Genomic DNA, 17,340 nt, shown 5'->3' with positions numbered 1-17,340 from the left:
TGCATATCTGTATGTTTGAATGTAAATGTGGTAATTCTGTCACGATGTCTTTGGAAAGATCCACTTCCGCTCAGAGGTACTCTTGTATAAGAGTTCCTTCAATTTTTACATTCACATTTACTCGTATAGATTTTAAAATTAATTTCGGAGTTCAAACAATAAGATTATTTGCTGTCACTCATTTGGAGATACAAACTTGACATGTAAGTTTTAAAATCTTCTTAACGTTTTTATGCCTTTAAATCTATATAATATAATGTAATATTCTTACTTTTGTAGAGTTAATTTGGAATTAATATGGAGAGATATTATAAAAGAAAAACAACAATAGAGACTGTAAAAGTATCATCTTCAAAGAAGAAAAATATTTTGGACTCTGATCAATCTTATATAGAAATCAATTTAGAAAAATTACCTGCAAGTCCTGGTCTAAGAACCAAAATTTGTGATTATAATTATAACATTCGAGATCAAGTTCGTATAGCATATAAAAGCTCATTGTCAGCCTCAAAATCATACTTTTCCACTTAGATTTTTGGTACAAAGCCCTGATTTAATACAACTTGGTCAAGTGAATATTCTAACTAGTTAAAATATAGCATTTCAAAGGATGTTGCATTTTGTTTGTGTTGTTATCTATTCAAACCAGAAGTAAGTGAAAAATCAAGATCAATTTTAGAACATGAAAACTCGAAAATGACAATTGTAATATAATAAATTAGTTTATATATGAAGTTATGAATATTTTTTTCTGCATTCATTTATAGATTTTTTTTTTGTTAGACTTGTATATTTAGTGTCCTTATATAAAATTTCTGGCTCTGCTACTATTTGCATTATAAAATAAGATCAAGATTGTATGTCAAAATATGAGTAGAAGGTATTTATGGGACATATTGGTATGAGATAGATTTTCAGAGTTGATGAGTATGAAGCATTTGATAGCTATTTTAGATATATGGTATTTGCGTATAATGTTAATTTGTGGGGGAAAATCAAAGTCTAATTTTTCTACTTTTCAACAATAATTTCTATTTATGTTTTGTTTAAATTGTGCATTTTTAATTTTGATTTTGATATTATTTTTTAGAATTAAGTTTAGATTTTGGGTAGGAATTATGTTGTAAGGATATTTGTGTCCATTATTAAAATTTAAATAGTATCAAAATTAAGTATTTGGCCATTTTCATAAAGAAAAATACCTTTGGCCATTTTTAAAACAGGTTATTCCATTTTGGTCATTTGTCCAATTACCCAAATTAGATCAACTCATTAAATAGGTTGTAAATCGAAATCTTGTCAATTTCATTTACAAATTGCCAATCGAAATCTTGTCAATTTCATTTACAAATTGCCAATCGAAATCTTATTTTAAATAGGCAGCCAATTGAAACCTTGAACCATGTTTGAGTAAGAAAACTTTGTTTCTTTTTTTAAAGAATAAAAATAAAAATAAAAACTTTCAGTTCATAACTTTGGTGGAAAATTAAATGCAGTATATGAACATTATTTTTTTGGATTCATGAATGGAATTTATTGTTTCTTTGTTTGATACTTTTTCAAGAATGGCTCCGTTTTGCATATTTTTCAAGAATGTAAAATTCAAACCATCAATTTAATTTTGATGTTAAATTTCGTTTATCATTTTTCCTTTATATGTTCTATGTAATTCATCCTCCAACCTACAAAAAAATCTTTCATCTGTTGTTTAATTTCGTTTGTCATTTTTCCTTCACATAGACCATTAATTTTTTAATTCAAGAATGGAGAAAAAATGAGTATGGAAAAGTATGGCAATTAAGGGGGGTTTTCATTTTTTATTGCTTTTTTTTAAAAAAAAAAAAAAAATAAATAACGTAGGAGAGAAGGTTAGTATAGTGATTGACAAATTATATAAAAATTATTAATTAATTAGTGTTAGAAAATTTTGTAAAAATTAGAAGTTTTATACCCATTTACGAAGGAATCCCTCTCATTATAAAAGATATCTAGCTGGTGTATTTATAAGTAGTTTGATTTTAAGTGATTTTTAGCAATGCATAACTTTTAAAGAAATCAGACCAAACCATTCAGTTTGATTCAATTCGACAACTTTATCCAATTATTGCAGACTCCTAGACGACAGATGTTACAAAATATAAATCAGTAGAATTTTTTATTGAACCGTCCCAACCGAACCGTTCTGTCCAGGGATATTTGAACATAACCCAATTGATGACTGAAAATGCAAACTGACCAAACCAGATCAGTGATCGAAGAATGCAGTAGTAGTAAATACAAACATCAATGTGGTATTTTAACTTATATTTTAATCGAAATTGATAGCATATACTGAGATGTCTCACTTTGGCATAAATATGGTGATTATATTATACTATTATTGATTCCATTTGACATAAATTGGTTCTTACAGAATAAACGCAATTTGAGTTGATTTATATGTTCATTTCTTCGATTTGGTTTGGTTTTAATAAAACATTAGTGCCACACACGATATTTGAAGAACATTTGTAAAGTAGTCAAATTAACCAAAAGGAAATTAATCTAAGAAAATTTCTTAATTGAAATTTAAGTATTGATATGCAAGGGGATTGGATTAAAAGAGTTGTTTTTAACAAGACTACAAAGTTCTTCTCCATGCTGTAAGTTTAAAACAATCATGTTCATATCTTGAAAGGAGATATATAATAGTGTTGTACAAGTATTTCAGTACTCAAGTAATTATGTGAAAAAATTAATGTATGACTTTAGATCAAGCATAGATGATTTATATGACAATGAAGTCTAAACACATCTAAACTAGCATCTACTTTAGTGTGTGTGTTTTCCCCTAAAAAGAGTCTCTAAACATGGATATTGCAAAATCGTCTTACCCATTGTTTCATAGTGATCCCCACTTCTTCACTAAACCAAAACACTCCAAGATAATTGTTGCCTCTTCTACAAGCCAAGAAAGGCAAGACATCATACTTGTAGATGCCTAAACCGACCACAAGACCATACACTATGATGATACATTCGAACTTTATCACGAGGTATCATCACCCAAGCTTATCCATTTAGAACCTTTAACGAGTGAAAACTCATGCAACATAGCGACCTAGCAGTTTCCTCAAAATTGAAAAAAAAAAAAATCCAGTACTACGAGAATACATACTCCCCTGATGCATAAAAAAATTGTTGTACTAGAAAATTTCTCCAAAAGACCTAAAAGCAACCAAACCAAGTTATGCAGAAGTAATTAATACGAAGAAAAGAGAAGAAAAGGCAAGGAATTTATGTAAGAGCAAGATGGACTGAAAATGTCCCAACATCCCACATTTGGGTTTAGAGAGACTATTATCTCCTCATGTTATACAGGAGCCTGCTGCAAAAATCAACAGATAGAATAGAAAAGTAATTATAAATTTATGCTGAATTGGTTTACCATATCCATATTTGATGCTACAACATGGACCTCACTTGAAAACCACCACAATATTTCAAAGGAAAAAAAAAGTGAAAGAGACAACACTAATAACGAGAAACATAAGCATCACTCCTCAAGCATCAAACCCATTTCCATTCAAGAGTCCATAGACTTGTACAAACAATACACGGTTTCCCTGAAATTAGCAATCCAAAAGGTAGTATATAAGCAATAAGAGAAATATGGATGCAAATAAGATCTTTGACAGAGTTTTACGGAGTCGGTAGGAAACATACCGATATTTAGAGGCCCTGTTCAATGAGATAATCCCCAAGCCTTTCAACAATCATATTGCACTGACCAGGAGCCATTGGTTCATCATAGATGCCAATGACTAAAGCCAGACCAGTCTTCTTAACAGTAACCCCACCAGGGCCCTGAAATCAATAGATGATCTGTTTTTAAAACTCAATGGAAAGGAGAATTGTAATTTGCCCAAGTAAACATCAAAGCAATTCCACCAATGGAACAGTGCATCGGTGCCCATGTGTTGAAACTTGAAATGGTAAAAGAATTATGCTGCAGAATCCCATACACGGTGAGTTTGAACTAATCTTGGAAGAAGGTTCTCGTAGTCAGATGCAACTAATAAAGTTAATTTTAGAACATTTTCAGAATAAATTGTTTGCATGCTTATCATATATATCTCGGAGTCACAACTCAAGCAAAAAGTTAAAACAGAGTACTATAAATGTTATCACCTTCTTCCCACGAATAACAGCTCCAGGCTCCCCTTGGATTACCATATATTTTGAACCACCAATGTACAAACCAGTTGGAGCAAGCGTCCCGGGTTCATTGAAATCATTCAAGATGCCAGTAATTTCTTCAGGCTTGAGCTGCATATAACCAAAAAGAAACAAGAACATGCATTGAGAACCTCATGCAGTGGACAGGAAACGAAGAAAGTTAGATGGATCAACATCCTTTGACTTCTTCAAAGAATTCCATCAAAAATACCAAATGACATCGATCACCGAGATGGACTAATAAATAGAAATGTCACACAACAACAGATACTCAAATTTTCCTTCTCAAATAGAAGGACTTATCTTTCAGCAAAGCATCTGAACCAATTCCTAACTAATAAAAAAAATAAGTGAGAATAAAATCGAAATACTTAGAAGTAAATCTAGAAGCCTAGATGACGGTAAACAAAAACTCCAGATCTTCATTGCCTCGTATAGAATTGCATCATCAAATCGACATAAACCAAAAAGAAACAACAACAGATTCTAATTTCAATCACATCTAATGAAACTGTAAAGAATTACTCAGGAAAACCGATTTCATTGTCGCGATTCTCGAAGTAATGCATCGACCTAAAAAAACAATCAGATCAAGTCATCTAGATCTTGAATTCAAAATCCAAGCAGATCCAGTCATCGATTCCAAGCAATCAATCAAATCAATACTCGGATTTCAAATTTCCCGTAAGAAATAGAGATAGAGAGAGAGTAAACCTGAGGGAAATGTTCGCTTTTAGCCCAAACGCTGCCGTCTTGGCCGATAATGGCTGCAGATGTGAGGTGATTGCCCTCAATTTCGCACATCAAATGATCATCGACGTAAACTTGCCACGACATCTTTCCCGGCTGCTGGCTTCTTCTTCTTCTTCTTCTTCCTTCTTCTGATTCAAATCTCTTCTAGGGTTTTTCCTTTTTCTATGCTAAAATGAATTGAGAGAAAGATTCAATTTATGTCCACTGACGAAATGTGCTCCCAAATGATCCTCTCTCTGCTCTTCTTACAACGCAGTTTCCCCCGAGATAGCGTTGATGTCACGCAGTTATTATTATTTTTCCAAAAATAATTGCGATCTCATCATTCGAAATTACCTAAATACCCCTCTCTCTCCTTTTTTTCAAATTGTGTTTTGTGGGCCTTCAAAAAAGGCCATGGTGTTTGTTCCTCTCACTTTTCCATTTTTTTTTTAATTTTAATTTTAAAATAGTTGATATTATTATTCAAGCCAGCTCAAATTGGCATGTCATATCGGAATATTATGTTAAAAATCTTAAACTTTATAATTATATTATCACATTCATATACAAATTATAAATTAATATTTTACATTGATAACTATTTTAAATATAATTGAGTTGGAAGATAACAATATTTAATATGGTTTGAATTGAGAGGAGAAAAAAAGGAATAATTCAAGCTTTTGAAATTTTGAATAAAAAAGAATAGAGAATAATTTAATGGGGTTTGAATATGAATTAATGGGGTGTAATTTCCAACCCATCATTTTCTATAGGCGGACAATTTGGTCAGGATATTCTTTTGTAGATTGTGTGATGCTACTTTGCAAAAATGAAAATTTATTTGGTCCAAATAAAAAGAGAGAGAGAGAGAGAGAGAGACATCTTCTTTAAGCAATAGACCATACCATTCAAAAGAAACCCTTTTCAAAAGCAAAGGAATCTCTACTATGAGGGCTTCTTTTGCTAAAAAGGAATTTGTGGGGGGGCATATAAAAAATCTTAGTTGATTGCACAATGTATGTACCAATCAAACAGACAGCCCTTTTTTTCCTTTTCCTTTTTCTTCTTTTCTTCCCATTTCAAAAGTACAATTTTCAAATTATTACCTTATTTGAATTAATAAAAATAAATAACTAATAACACCAACCATTTAATTTAAAGTTAAATTTCAAGTTTGACCTAGAACTTTGAAAGAATAATTAGTATCCAAGTATAATAGTTTAATACAAAATTCAAAGTTAATATAGACCAAGCTTATAATAATTTAAACTAAAACTAAAATTTATCAATTTATTATACATAATATAAACTAATTACATAAAAAAGTAAAAGTACATGCGTACAACTACATAATCTTCTTTAAAACATAATAATAATAACTTATTCTTAGAAGTTAGAGAGTTAGGTCTATTTGGACATTTCAATGCCAAAACCATCCAAAAGAGTCAAAATCTTTCAATAATCTGAAATATTTTTATAAGGCCACTGTTTTCAGATGGAGATTTAATCTTTATCTCATAAGTCATGACTACCACCACAATGTTAATTAAGAGAAGAAAAAAAATCATTTTCTTACCTGTCAATTCAAGAACATAGACCATATCACCTGTATGCAATTATATATAAACAATCTTCAAGTAAAAGGAAGAGTAGAATATTGGTTCAACTTCAAGGAATTAAATAGGAGAAAAAAGAAGAGTAAATACTAAAAAATATTAAGATATTTTATGAAAATTAATCAAAAGCCAAAGCTCCAAACAAACTGTTAATATCTTTCAGGAGGTTATTGTCTGCATTAGCTTCTCTGCCTATTCTGAGGCTCTAGAATGAAGCATATGCAAACTTGAAACCAAACAAACACAAGAGAAGGAGGAAAAAGAATCTGAAAAAAGAATAACTGTAGGCCAAAATTCGATAGAGGGAACCGAGATCGACTTAGAAAGCCTACAGACCCTGATCGACGAGGTAATCACCCAGCCTCTCAACGACCATGTTGCACTGTCCTGGAGTAACAGGTTCTTCATAAATTCCAAAGACTAGAGCTTGACCAGTCTTCTTTACGGTAATTCCTCCAGACCCCTGCCACAAAGAATCCAAATCAAGACAAATTTAATCGACTTTAGTCCATATATTGATATAAGCAATGATATGTTTCACAATGTTTATCACAGTACAGTTGTCACTCTCACAATAGAATCATAATACAATACCATGATATAAATGTGAGTTCACAATGTAACAAATCTGTGGAATGAGAAATTAAACCTCAAACTTCAAGGGAAGGAGCATATCCAATTAGGCAATAATTGTTTGACAATTGTAACAACGCCATATGCAGCTAGGAATTTTCAATGATCAAATTTCATTTCTTTACAAGATGGTCAATTAATTTTCTTTCAAAATTCTTGAGGTGTCAACAAATACTATTACATAACAGACCCCTATTGAAACTCACAAATCAAGATCATGTTGACACAAAATCTTATTATGTCATTGGTTCATATAATGTAAGTATGACCAGCAAGTTGTATTTTGTACCAATGGTGTTCATAGTGGAATCAAAAAGTGATAGGAATCAATAATCCAAAACGTGTAGATTTGATTCATGACGTTTTATTTTATATCACCTTCTTTCCACGGATGACTGCTCCAGGCTCTCCTTGGATTACCATATACTTTGTACCTCCAAGGTGTAATCCAGTAGGTGCAAGGTGACCTGGTTCATCAAAATCCTTCATGATTCCAGTGATCTCCTCAGACTTGAACTGCAATTAAGAATCCATAATAAGAAAAAATCAACTAGAAATTTCATCCATTAATCCATCATGTAAATGAATTCAAACACAGGAGCAATCAATCAGAATCCTCTTCGGATCAACATTTAATGATTTAAATTACAATACACAATCGATGAAACCAGAGAAATCAACATTTAATTTATTACATTGATTAAAACCATTAATCCATCATGTAAATGAATTCAAACACAAGAGCAACAATCAATCAGCATCCTCTTCGGATCAACATTTAATGACTTAAATTACGATACGCAATCGATGAAAACCAGATAAATTAACATAACATTCTCATTTATCCTCTCTATTGACACACAAATTCCATTACCAGAGAGAACTAAGACTTGAATAGCTTAAGTTCCTTCTCCATCCAAATTTAGCAATAACCAGATCTAAACAAACATCACGATGCATGTGTAATACACCACATCCGAAACAACGAATTAACGCCCTAAAATACAGTGATGCTAAAACTATCCAATTTAGAAGCCGAAAACGAATACAAAATTGAAGGGAAAAAAAAAACAATGAGAAACAGAGAAGGAAGGAGGATAGAAACCTGAGGAAATGAGGCACTCTGAGCCCAGACGCTACCATCGTGGCCGACAATGGCAGCGGCGGTGAGGTGCTGGCCTTGGCCATCAATGTCGCACATCAAATGATCATCGACATATGTTTGCCACGACATTTTGGTATGGATATTAGATGAATGTTAGGGTTTGTTCTTCGAAGATTGTTGAGTTTCTTGTGGTTGTTGTTGTTGTTGAGGGTAATGGATGAAGCTGGGTTCGTTCTTTCGGTGGTGTGTTTGAGTAAAATGGAAATAAATAGGGCAGTAGAGAAAGGCGGGAATTTGTTTTTTTATTTTTTATTTTTTATTTCGTAATTTTTAATTAGATAATTATTTAGTTCCTATTCAAAAGGGGGAAATGAACCACGCCACGTATTAATTCCCAATAGACCAGGTTTTTAGACCCTTCAAAATTGGAGAGTTGTTATAACCTATCTGTGAATTCTTTGTGTTTTTTTTTCTTCCCTTTTTCTCCTTCTTTTTCTTTTTTTAGTGTTTTTAAAATTTAAATATTGGTTTAACAAATACACATTTTATAGGCATTTTGGATTTTATTTTCGAAAAATAATTTTCAGATTCTATGATCTTAACCATTCAAATTTTAAAATACAGTATTTTTATGTTTTTTTAGTGTATTCATAATTTGAATTTTAAATTTTAAAATATAAAATTATAATTTTTTAAAAAAAATTAAAACATTAACCAATATAGTATTTTATGTCATAAAATCTATTGTTTTTATTACATTGAAATATGTATTATATAATAATATTTTATAATTTATATAATATCACAAAATAATAATGATACAAATTTTTAAATATAGAACAAATTCATAAATTAATTAACGATAGATTATATTCAACTTAATATTTAGCGAGTAATCAAAATTATTATGCTTTATAAATATATTATCAAGCACACATTTTGAAAATTTACTTAAATTGTATTTTAACTTTAGAATCTATTATCAAACACACATCTATAAACATTAAATACAACTTTGTTTTCATTCAAACCCTTTTTTTCAAATTGTTATTTTCAAATTGCCTAACAAACAGATTCTTGGTTTTGCAAAAATTATAAGATGGAACTATTGATAAAATGTTGATGTCTAAGAATATTTTATAAATTTTTTAAAAGAAATTATTTAAATGAATAAATAAACATGTTTGTCTTTTTAAACTAGTTAAAATGTTTATAATTTATATTATATTCACATAAATGATAATTAGTTGCTTATTTTTATGTTTCATATAATTAATTTTACAATACAATAGAAATGGTAATTCCTCCCTCACATTGATATCGAATTCAATGTAAAAAATGTCAATAGAAATATCTAACATGCCGACATAAACTTATTACGATATAGATAAAACATATCTAAATCCAACAAAACCACTAAATATTTTTTTTCTTGTATTTTAGAAAAATAAACACGTTAATATCTACACATCATTTGAAGTAAGATAAATAACAAAAGTAATTGCAGTTGCAACATTTTGAAGGTTAATAATTAAGAGTATAACAATATTTTTTTAAATTGTAAATATAGCAAAATCTATAAATGATATATTTCATCGTCGATAGACTTCAATAGCTAAATCTAAATTTTTCTATATCTATAAATTCAACTTACATTGTGCTATATCAGCTAATACTATTTGTGTTGACCCAAATAAAAATTGTTTTGGGATTTCTACATAAAATGCCTTAAGAATAAGTACATAATACCTTAATACCTTGAACATTTCATTTTTTACCTAAAAAAAACTATTGGCCTCTCTATTTCACTGATAGCAGTGGATATTTACAATATAACCATATATATATATTTCTCTCCCATGCATATTCTCTCTCAATAATATATTTCATATATTCCCTCTCCCATAATTCACACTCATTTTTTCTTCTCTCCTCTCTTTTCTCCTTCCCTCTCCCTCTCTTTTCTCCTTCCAACGTGGGGCGAATTGATGGCTTGGCACAAGGTAACACGAATGACTTGAGACGAACTAATAGCGCAGATAGCGTGGGGTGGGCAAACAATTCTTAATTGTTGGTACCAAAAATAAAGCAGTGATTTAGTAGAATTGACGGTGACGGGTTGAGCAGATTCGGTCGACAACACAACGGGGCGAGCAAATCCGATCGACGACAACGGGGAGAGAGATCTTGGCGGCCACGATTGATGAAGAAGAGATGAAGATGGAGAGTTATGTATTATAAACCCCATGTGATGGTAGACTTTATTTTTTCCTAATTTTTATATATACTGTGATATATATGTTTTTTTTTTAGCTTTTGTAGAAAATTTGATATATACTGTGGTATGCGTATTAGTTTATTTGATATAAACGAATGTTTTTTTAGACTTATTGTATTATGAAATATATACTGTGGTGTAAATGAAATTTATGAAGATTTATATACTATAGTATATTTTATATATTGATTTATACTGTGATTTACGTCAAACATTGAGCCAATCTCTAATTTATAAATTGTAATATATTTCACATATTGGTTAGAATATTTTCAAATACCTAACAAAATGTTCTAAGATATATTTAAAATAATTATGAAACCGTGAAAATGTTCTAAGATATATTTTAAATAATCATTAATCCATAAAAAAAATCCCCAATAAATTGATATGTACAAATAAACAACGGAATACATTACATGTATGAGTGAACAAACAACGGAATATTTCACATAATAATAAAAACCAACATGAAAAACGAAAAGAAAAATAAAATCATATTAAATGTCATTTTCTCTTTCCAAATGAAAATGAAAAAAAAAAAAATATCAAATGCATTTTATTTCTACGATGCATTTTATTTCTACAATGCATTTTCTCTTTCCATAATAAATTCATTATATGGTGATTTATGTCAAGCATTGAATTTGTATATTGTGGTATGTTTCATATAATTGTTAGAACATTTTCAAATTTCTAACCAAATATTATGAAATATATTTTAAATAATCATGAATCCGTAAGAAAAAAAATGTGAAACCAATGAAAATAGAAAAAAAATTATTAAATGTATTTTCTCTCTCCAATTAAATTAAATAAAGGAAAAAAAACTCAACAAATAAATACATTTTCTCTCTCTATTTGAAAATACGAAAAAAAATCATATTAAATGAATCTTCTCTCCATAATAAATACAGTTTCTTTATATATATAAAAATCAGAAATAAAAATAATAAAAAAATAAATTTGTCAAAAATTAATATTAAAAATCTTCCTTGAAAAAATTCAAATTTGACATTTTTGAAATATATAGTCTAAATATGGTTTTTTTACGTAAAAGTCCCCATTGTGTTGGGGGCATGTGCATTGTGCAGTGGAGTGGTTATGGGCCGTGGGCCTCTTTTCAACATGCAGCCCGCTTATGTCATTAAGTCCATCCTCAGTTTTCTTTAGCTTTTGGGCCCAACAAGAGAGGCCCATTTTCATTCTCTGTTGTCCTCTATGGACTCTCGGGCAACAAGGTAATTTTTGGAATTCATATGTTTGTTCTTAGTTGATATTTAATTCAATTGCCTTTTTCTTCCTTTCCATATTTCTACTCATTAAATTGGTCTCTATTATCTTAAAAAAGTTTTATTTTTTTATCGTTAATCTTCTTGATTAAAATTTATCTCAAATGTCTACTAATAATTTTTCATGGAAGATTCGAAACTTGTAAAAATTGTCAATGTTGCTTATTATGACAATTTATTAATTGGTGCTACAAAACACACAACATGCTCAGCTTTCCTCTAAATTATTATTTGTTTCTATTTTGTCATTGTTGAACTACATAGTGGTTGTTTGGTTATTTGCCATTACCATCTTTCTTTTCTTTTGTTAGAAGAAAAACTTTTTGTCCCATTGGATGTTGGTTTTGTACCGTTTCTAAAAAAATGTTTTTTTTTTTTAAACCATTTTCGTAACACAAGCATCAATTATCACTTTAAATATCGATAGTATGTTTGTATAAGTTTGATGAACTGAAAAATAAATAAAAGAGAAAAAAAGTTATAATACTCAAATAAAAATAATATCGAACCAAAGATACAATTAATTATGTAAAATTATTTGTCTTTCAAAATCATGTAAATTCATCACCGTTTTTACAATTATCATTAGAATTTTGTTGTTTGAACTCCAATAAAGTTTAGTTCTAATATATGTATATATTGAGAATAAGTTTAGTGTTAATAACTTTGATTAATGTGTCAAAATAATTATTATGATTAATAGTGTAATAATGATGTGGGAGGCCCACTTAATCGTAGTCTTTGGTCGGCCAAATATTAATACACTTTGACGTGGCTTGTCTCCCTTCTAACTACCAAACTTTTTTCGTTCATCAATTCAAAGTTGAATAATATTTTATCCTTTAAAATGTTTTTTTTTTCTAAATCATAAATCATAAATTATTTTGGATGGTTTGGCCACCAAATTAATAAATTGATATTAAATAACTCAACTTCAATAGTAAAAATGATTGAAGTTTGCAATTTTATTGAGGAACTCCATCTTCCTTTTTCTTTTCTCTATTTTGTACATTTATTGAGGAACTTTTTATTCTTCTTTTTCTCTATTTTACAATGTATCAAAGAATATCATCTTATAATTATGAACCCCAAATACAGATTTACCAACTCCCTTGGTTGCCAAATGATAAAGTGGTATTGTACCACTATTCTGCCCATGGTAACCAATGTGTACCCATTCCCTTGGTCTATTATCGCTTGTAAAGCAGTCCAAGTAGTTCTCTAACTAAACTGATTCAATCAATTAAAATCAATGTGAAATTCTATTTAACTTTCCTTTGATTACTACAAAACAATAGGAAGTCCCATCAGGAAGGAATATTCTGAAGCGAGCAAGGAAGGAAGGAAGAGGTGGAATATATCGTCAGTGTAGAAAGAGAATCTTCTCATTCAAAAAATGCCCTCTTATGCGCGAGATGATCTCAATGATGCTAATGGGTTAGTAATGATCCTCTCAGTTGACTCATGATTGACTTCTACTTTACTAATGACTAAATCTTTTTCGTTGAAACCCATATTGTGACTAGCATTTGTTGCTGCCGTATTGATGACATAGACAAAGATAGGTTTTGTCGTGGAAAATATGCAATTAATTGCTTTAACGATGACCTTGATTCAAAATTCCTTAAAATAATTAAAAAAAAATCTTCAAACAAAAATATAACTACAAACACAAAAGAAATATTTCTAGATTTTTTTAACCATTACGCTGCTGGTGTATTTTTACACGAGATGGGGGGGAGGGCAGCAATGGAGAGTCTTGGACAATGGGCGAATGCTCGATCCAGCAATATTGCGTGAGTGAAGAAGGGAAAATGCCACTTTTAACGCTATTGCCGAGATGATAATTGGCCCTCTATCATCTTCGAGATGGTAGACTTGGTAAAAGGGCCCCGACGGATTTCTCAGTCAAAACGTTTTTTAAACCTCTCTCTTACTGAACAATCAATCTTACTGAATGAGGAAGAAAAGCATGTTAATTATTAGCGAGAAGAAAAGGATTCCAAGAATAACTTAGGAAAGCAGGACCATAAAAACTCTCTTAGGCTAAATTATTGATTTAGTCCTAAATTTTCAAGATTTTGGCAAATAGGCCTAGAATTTTAAGGATGGTCTAATAAGTACCAAATCTTTAATTAGGGTATACAATAGATCTCTAAAGCTTAGAAGTATCTTAAAATAAAGTCTCTGAACATTCAATTTTGTTTCTAATTATAAGTCCTTAAACTTTTTCAATTTCGTGACTAATTCAACATGTTTTAAAAATCACAACCAAATTATGTGCTCATTCGACTTTTCAATTTTATGTTACGTGATTTTAGATCTAATAGAAACATAATAGAAAATTCAATGAAAAAAATTGTAATTTAACAAACATACATTTTTCTTTTTATTTAATTGTAACAAATTGCGAGGGTGGTAATTTAACATAGACCTCGAATCGTTGATATGCTCGAATTTAGTGACTAATTTGTTGAATAGTTTGTAATGTCAATAGAGCAAGTGAGACAAAAATAATGTTCAAAATATATAAATTGTCTTATCAAAAGGACTATAGTTATCAAATGTCAAGTGATTATACATATGGTAGAGAGAATTTGTAGAAAAAGGTTCCTTGAGAGGCCAAAGATAAGAGTACGTTCTTGATGGGAAAAAGTCCTAGTCAATAGAAAAGTCTAATGGTTGGTGAAAGAAACTTCATTGAAAGGACTCATGGCTTAATTGCCACAATACTTATCCTATGAAAATAGGATATCTAGTTGACTTGAGAGTTTTGCGTTAAATTAGAGTTAATTTACAAGTTTAGTTACTAAACTTTAAAGAGGTGTTCAGGACAAAGAGTTGAGTTATAAAGTTCAAAGAAAAGTCGTAGGCTCATAGGGTAAAAAGTGAATAAAATATAAACTGGAAGCAGTAGGACCATAAACTCCTTAGACCAAATAAAAATACAATTTCACTCTTTTGAATTCCAACTACTAGAGTCAAACACCATTGAGAATTTGATCTAATTAATCCCTAAACTTTCAATTTTGTGTTTGAAACATGAACTTTTAATTTTGTATAGGATATATCTCTAAAAAAAATTAGAAATTTCAAAAATTATTTCATTTATTAGATATGAATTTTATTTTTATGTTCAATGAAGGTCTAAACTTTTAATTTTATATTAAGTACATTTATATTTTTAAAATACATTAATTCATATTTTGAAAGTTCAAAAATTAAATTCGTAAAATTCAAGAAACTAAAATTTAAATTTAACCTTAAAATATTATTAATTGTAGTTGCCAGAATTCTCCCTAGTTTATGCATAGTTACAATGATTATCATTAATTTAAAAATATTATTAATTATAGTTGTCAAAATTCTCCCTAACTTTTTAATTATCATTTAGGTGGTTGATTGTTCAATCTCCTATTCTATGATATTAAACTTAAATAAATGTATATAAAAAATTCTTGAACTTGATAACTGTCTTATTATAAATCCATAAACTAATTTATTTGCTATGTTTAATAGATCACTGAAAATTTTGAAAATTTGAGTTTTGTGCCTAATCAATTTTTAAGATACTCGACGTTTTGACAAATTTTAAAAGCTTACAAAATTATTAAACAAAAAATTGAATTTTAACATAAATTCAATATTTTAATTTCGTGTTTAATAAATATGTGATTCTAGTAGTTTAATAGGTAGATCTTTTCGACATTCTTTTTCTAAAGTTTAGATCAATCAAACTTGTTAATTGACCAATTTTTTTTTTTTTTAATTCAGCATTTAGAATGGAAAGAATTCAATTCTCGAAACTTTGATCGGTGACATATATCTAAATAGATTGAGTTATGTTCAAATTAACTCGAGGATTATTAGTTTCATCCATAACTAAAATCGGAGTGGGTCACGTGTATAACACGCTCTAAAAGTACCATATTCCCAGGCTGGCATGGGGCCCAGCGGCTATGGGCGATTGGACAAAAATACAACCAATTGATCTGTCCTATGTTCATAACATTCAAACCAATATTGATTTTACTCTGTAGATTTAGATTCTCCTTTTTCACTCCCTACTATGTGCCTATTTGTTTGTTTAATTAATTGTTTATACAATTATTATGATTTTGATTAGGATAATTTAATTTCCTTTTATTTTTTTTTAATAATTCCATTATTCAAATTGATAAAAAAAAAAAAAAAAAAAACAACAACAACAAATATAACATGATAAGGAGAAAACAGATTTTAAGTTTGATTTATATACTTTTTAAAAGTGATAAATTATTGTCACTTGTTTGGTATTAGAAATAACAGAAATCTAGAGAGATAAATTATGTATTAATGTAAGCATAATTGGAAATGAACTTTAAGTTACTAAAGGGCATTTTAAAAGTCTGTCATTCTCTTTGTCTTGTGTATTTATGCTACCACATCTCTAAACTAGATGTTCGTTTACTTAGTACCACTTCTTATTTCAAGAGTGTTACACCTTATCAAAATATCGATTTTATAATTTAATTAATCCTAAAACACCATGAAGACATCTTTGAGATTTAGATGACATTATTATAGGATTAGGTGTATATAATGAATAAAGTTCAAATGAAAAGGTAAATATATATTAATTTGTTGCTGAATTTTGAGGATAATTCAAAGGATGAAATGGACCCCTAATGATGCTTAGTTGAGTTGGAACACTAGGTCAAGAAAGGGGGAAAATAATGGATGAGAGGAGTCTTTTAAAAGATGTGTTAATTGATAATACAGAAGAATGAAAAATTGGACATTCAGTTTTTTTTAATGGTTCAAATCCAATTTAGATTTTTTTTTTCCTTTTAAAGAAGCTATTGACTATGTTGAAATTTTCTAACTTTTTTGTTTAATTGTAGTATTTGAATCTTGTATTAAAGTTTTAATATTGATCATGAATAGAAATTTGACATAGATCTCCACTTTGTTAATTTATTTTGATAAATAATATGTTATGAAATCGACAGTTTAGAGAGATCGACATAAAAATTTACATAGTTCACTAACAGTTTGTTAACTATATCCACAAATAGAGAGAAATGACATATATTCATTATTAGAGATAAATACCATATTACATATTACATATACACCTTTAGGGTTAGAGAATTTTGATATATTGCCCACCTCTAATCTTATTACCCCCAAACCCTCATTAGGAAGTGTTGTTTCTAGACCCTGACTCGTTAATCAGACAACAAGACTCTTATATTTGGTCATTCGAAAGGTCAGATGACATATTCAAAACATTCCAACAGAATATTTGTATCAGTAAATATTTAAAAGTTTAAGAATCACATTTTCATCATTTCAGTCTATTGTGATCGCTAAAATAAAAAAAAAAAGTCATTAACAAACAAAGAAGATAAAAAGAAGTTACCCCAACTTAGTAATAATGACTTCTCTAACAAAGTCCAATTAATTTAAAATTTTCAC

General features: G+C 29.3%; 2 protein-coding genes across 2 annotated transcripts; both read right to left on the bottom strand.

Annotated features, from left to right (window-relative positions):
* Window positions 1–3,384: 3,384 nt before the first annotated feature.
* LOC120080304 (profilin) lies at window positions 3,385–5,155 on the bottom strand. The gene is made up of 4 exons (XM_039034940.2): window positions 4,933–5,155; window positions 4,171–4,308; window positions 3,706–3,846; window positions 3,385–3,605 (listed from the first exon to the last, which is right to left on the bottom strand). Exons 1-3 carry the CDS (start codon window positions 5,053–5,055, stop codon window positions 3,712–3,714), a joined length of 396 nt encoding a protein of 131 aa, XP_038890868.1. The 5' UTR covers window positions 5,056–5,155; the 3' UTR covers window positions 3,385–3,605; window positions 3,706–3,711.
* Window positions 5,156–6,655: 1,500 nt separating this feature from the next.
* LOC120080271 (profilin-4) lies at window positions 6,656–8,571 on the bottom strand. The gene is made up of 3 exons (XM_039034892.2): window positions 8,311–8,571; window positions 7,584–7,721; window positions 6,656–7,035 (listed from the first exon to the last, which is right to left on the bottom strand). The coding sequence occupies exons 1-3, from the start codon at window positions 8,437–8,439 to the stop codon at window positions 6,901–6,903; spliced, it is 402 nt and encodes a 133-aa protein (XP_038890820.1). The 5' UTR covers window positions 8,440–8,571; the 3' UTR covers window positions 6,656–6,900.
* Window positions 8,572–17,340: the final 8,769 nt, after the last annotated feature.

Source organism: Benincasa hispida, chromosome 6 (genome assembly GCF_027475165.1).
Source record: "Benincasa hispida cultivar pf3 chromosome 6, pf3_genome.v1.1, whole genome shotgun sequence".
Classification (NCBI taxonomy): domain Eukaryota; kingdom Viridiplantae; phylum Streptophyta; class Magnoliopsida; order Cucurbitales; family Cucurbitaceae; genus Benincasa; species Benincasa hispida.
This window is presented reverse-complemented; position numbering and strand designations above follow the sequence as displayed.

Coding starts and splice junctions, on each gene's coding strand:
- LOC120080304 (XM_039034940.2), bottom strand. CDS start 5,055: ATGTCGTGGCAAGTTTACGTCGATGATCATTTGATGTGCGAAATTGAG. Junction 4,309..4,932: donor AAAGCGAACATTTCCCTCAG/GTTTACTCTCTC, acceptor GGTTATATGCAG/CTCAAGCCTGAAGAAATTAC. Junction 3,847..4,170: donor CTGTTATTCGTGGGAAGAAG/GTGATAACATTT, acceptor TATTGATTTCAG/GGCCCTGGTGGGGTTACTGT.
- LOC120080271 (XM_039034892.2), bottom strand. CDS start 8,439: ATGTCGTGGCAAACATATGTCGATGATCATTTGATGTGCGACATTGAT. Junction 7,722..8,310: donor AGAGTGCCTCATTTCCTCAG/GTTTCTATCCTC, acceptor TCTTAATTGCAG/TTCAAGTCTGAGGAGATCAC. Junction 7,036..7,583: donor CAGTCATCCGTGGAAAGAAG/GTGATATAAAAT, acceptor TCTTTGTGGCAG/GGGTCTGGAGGAATTACCGT.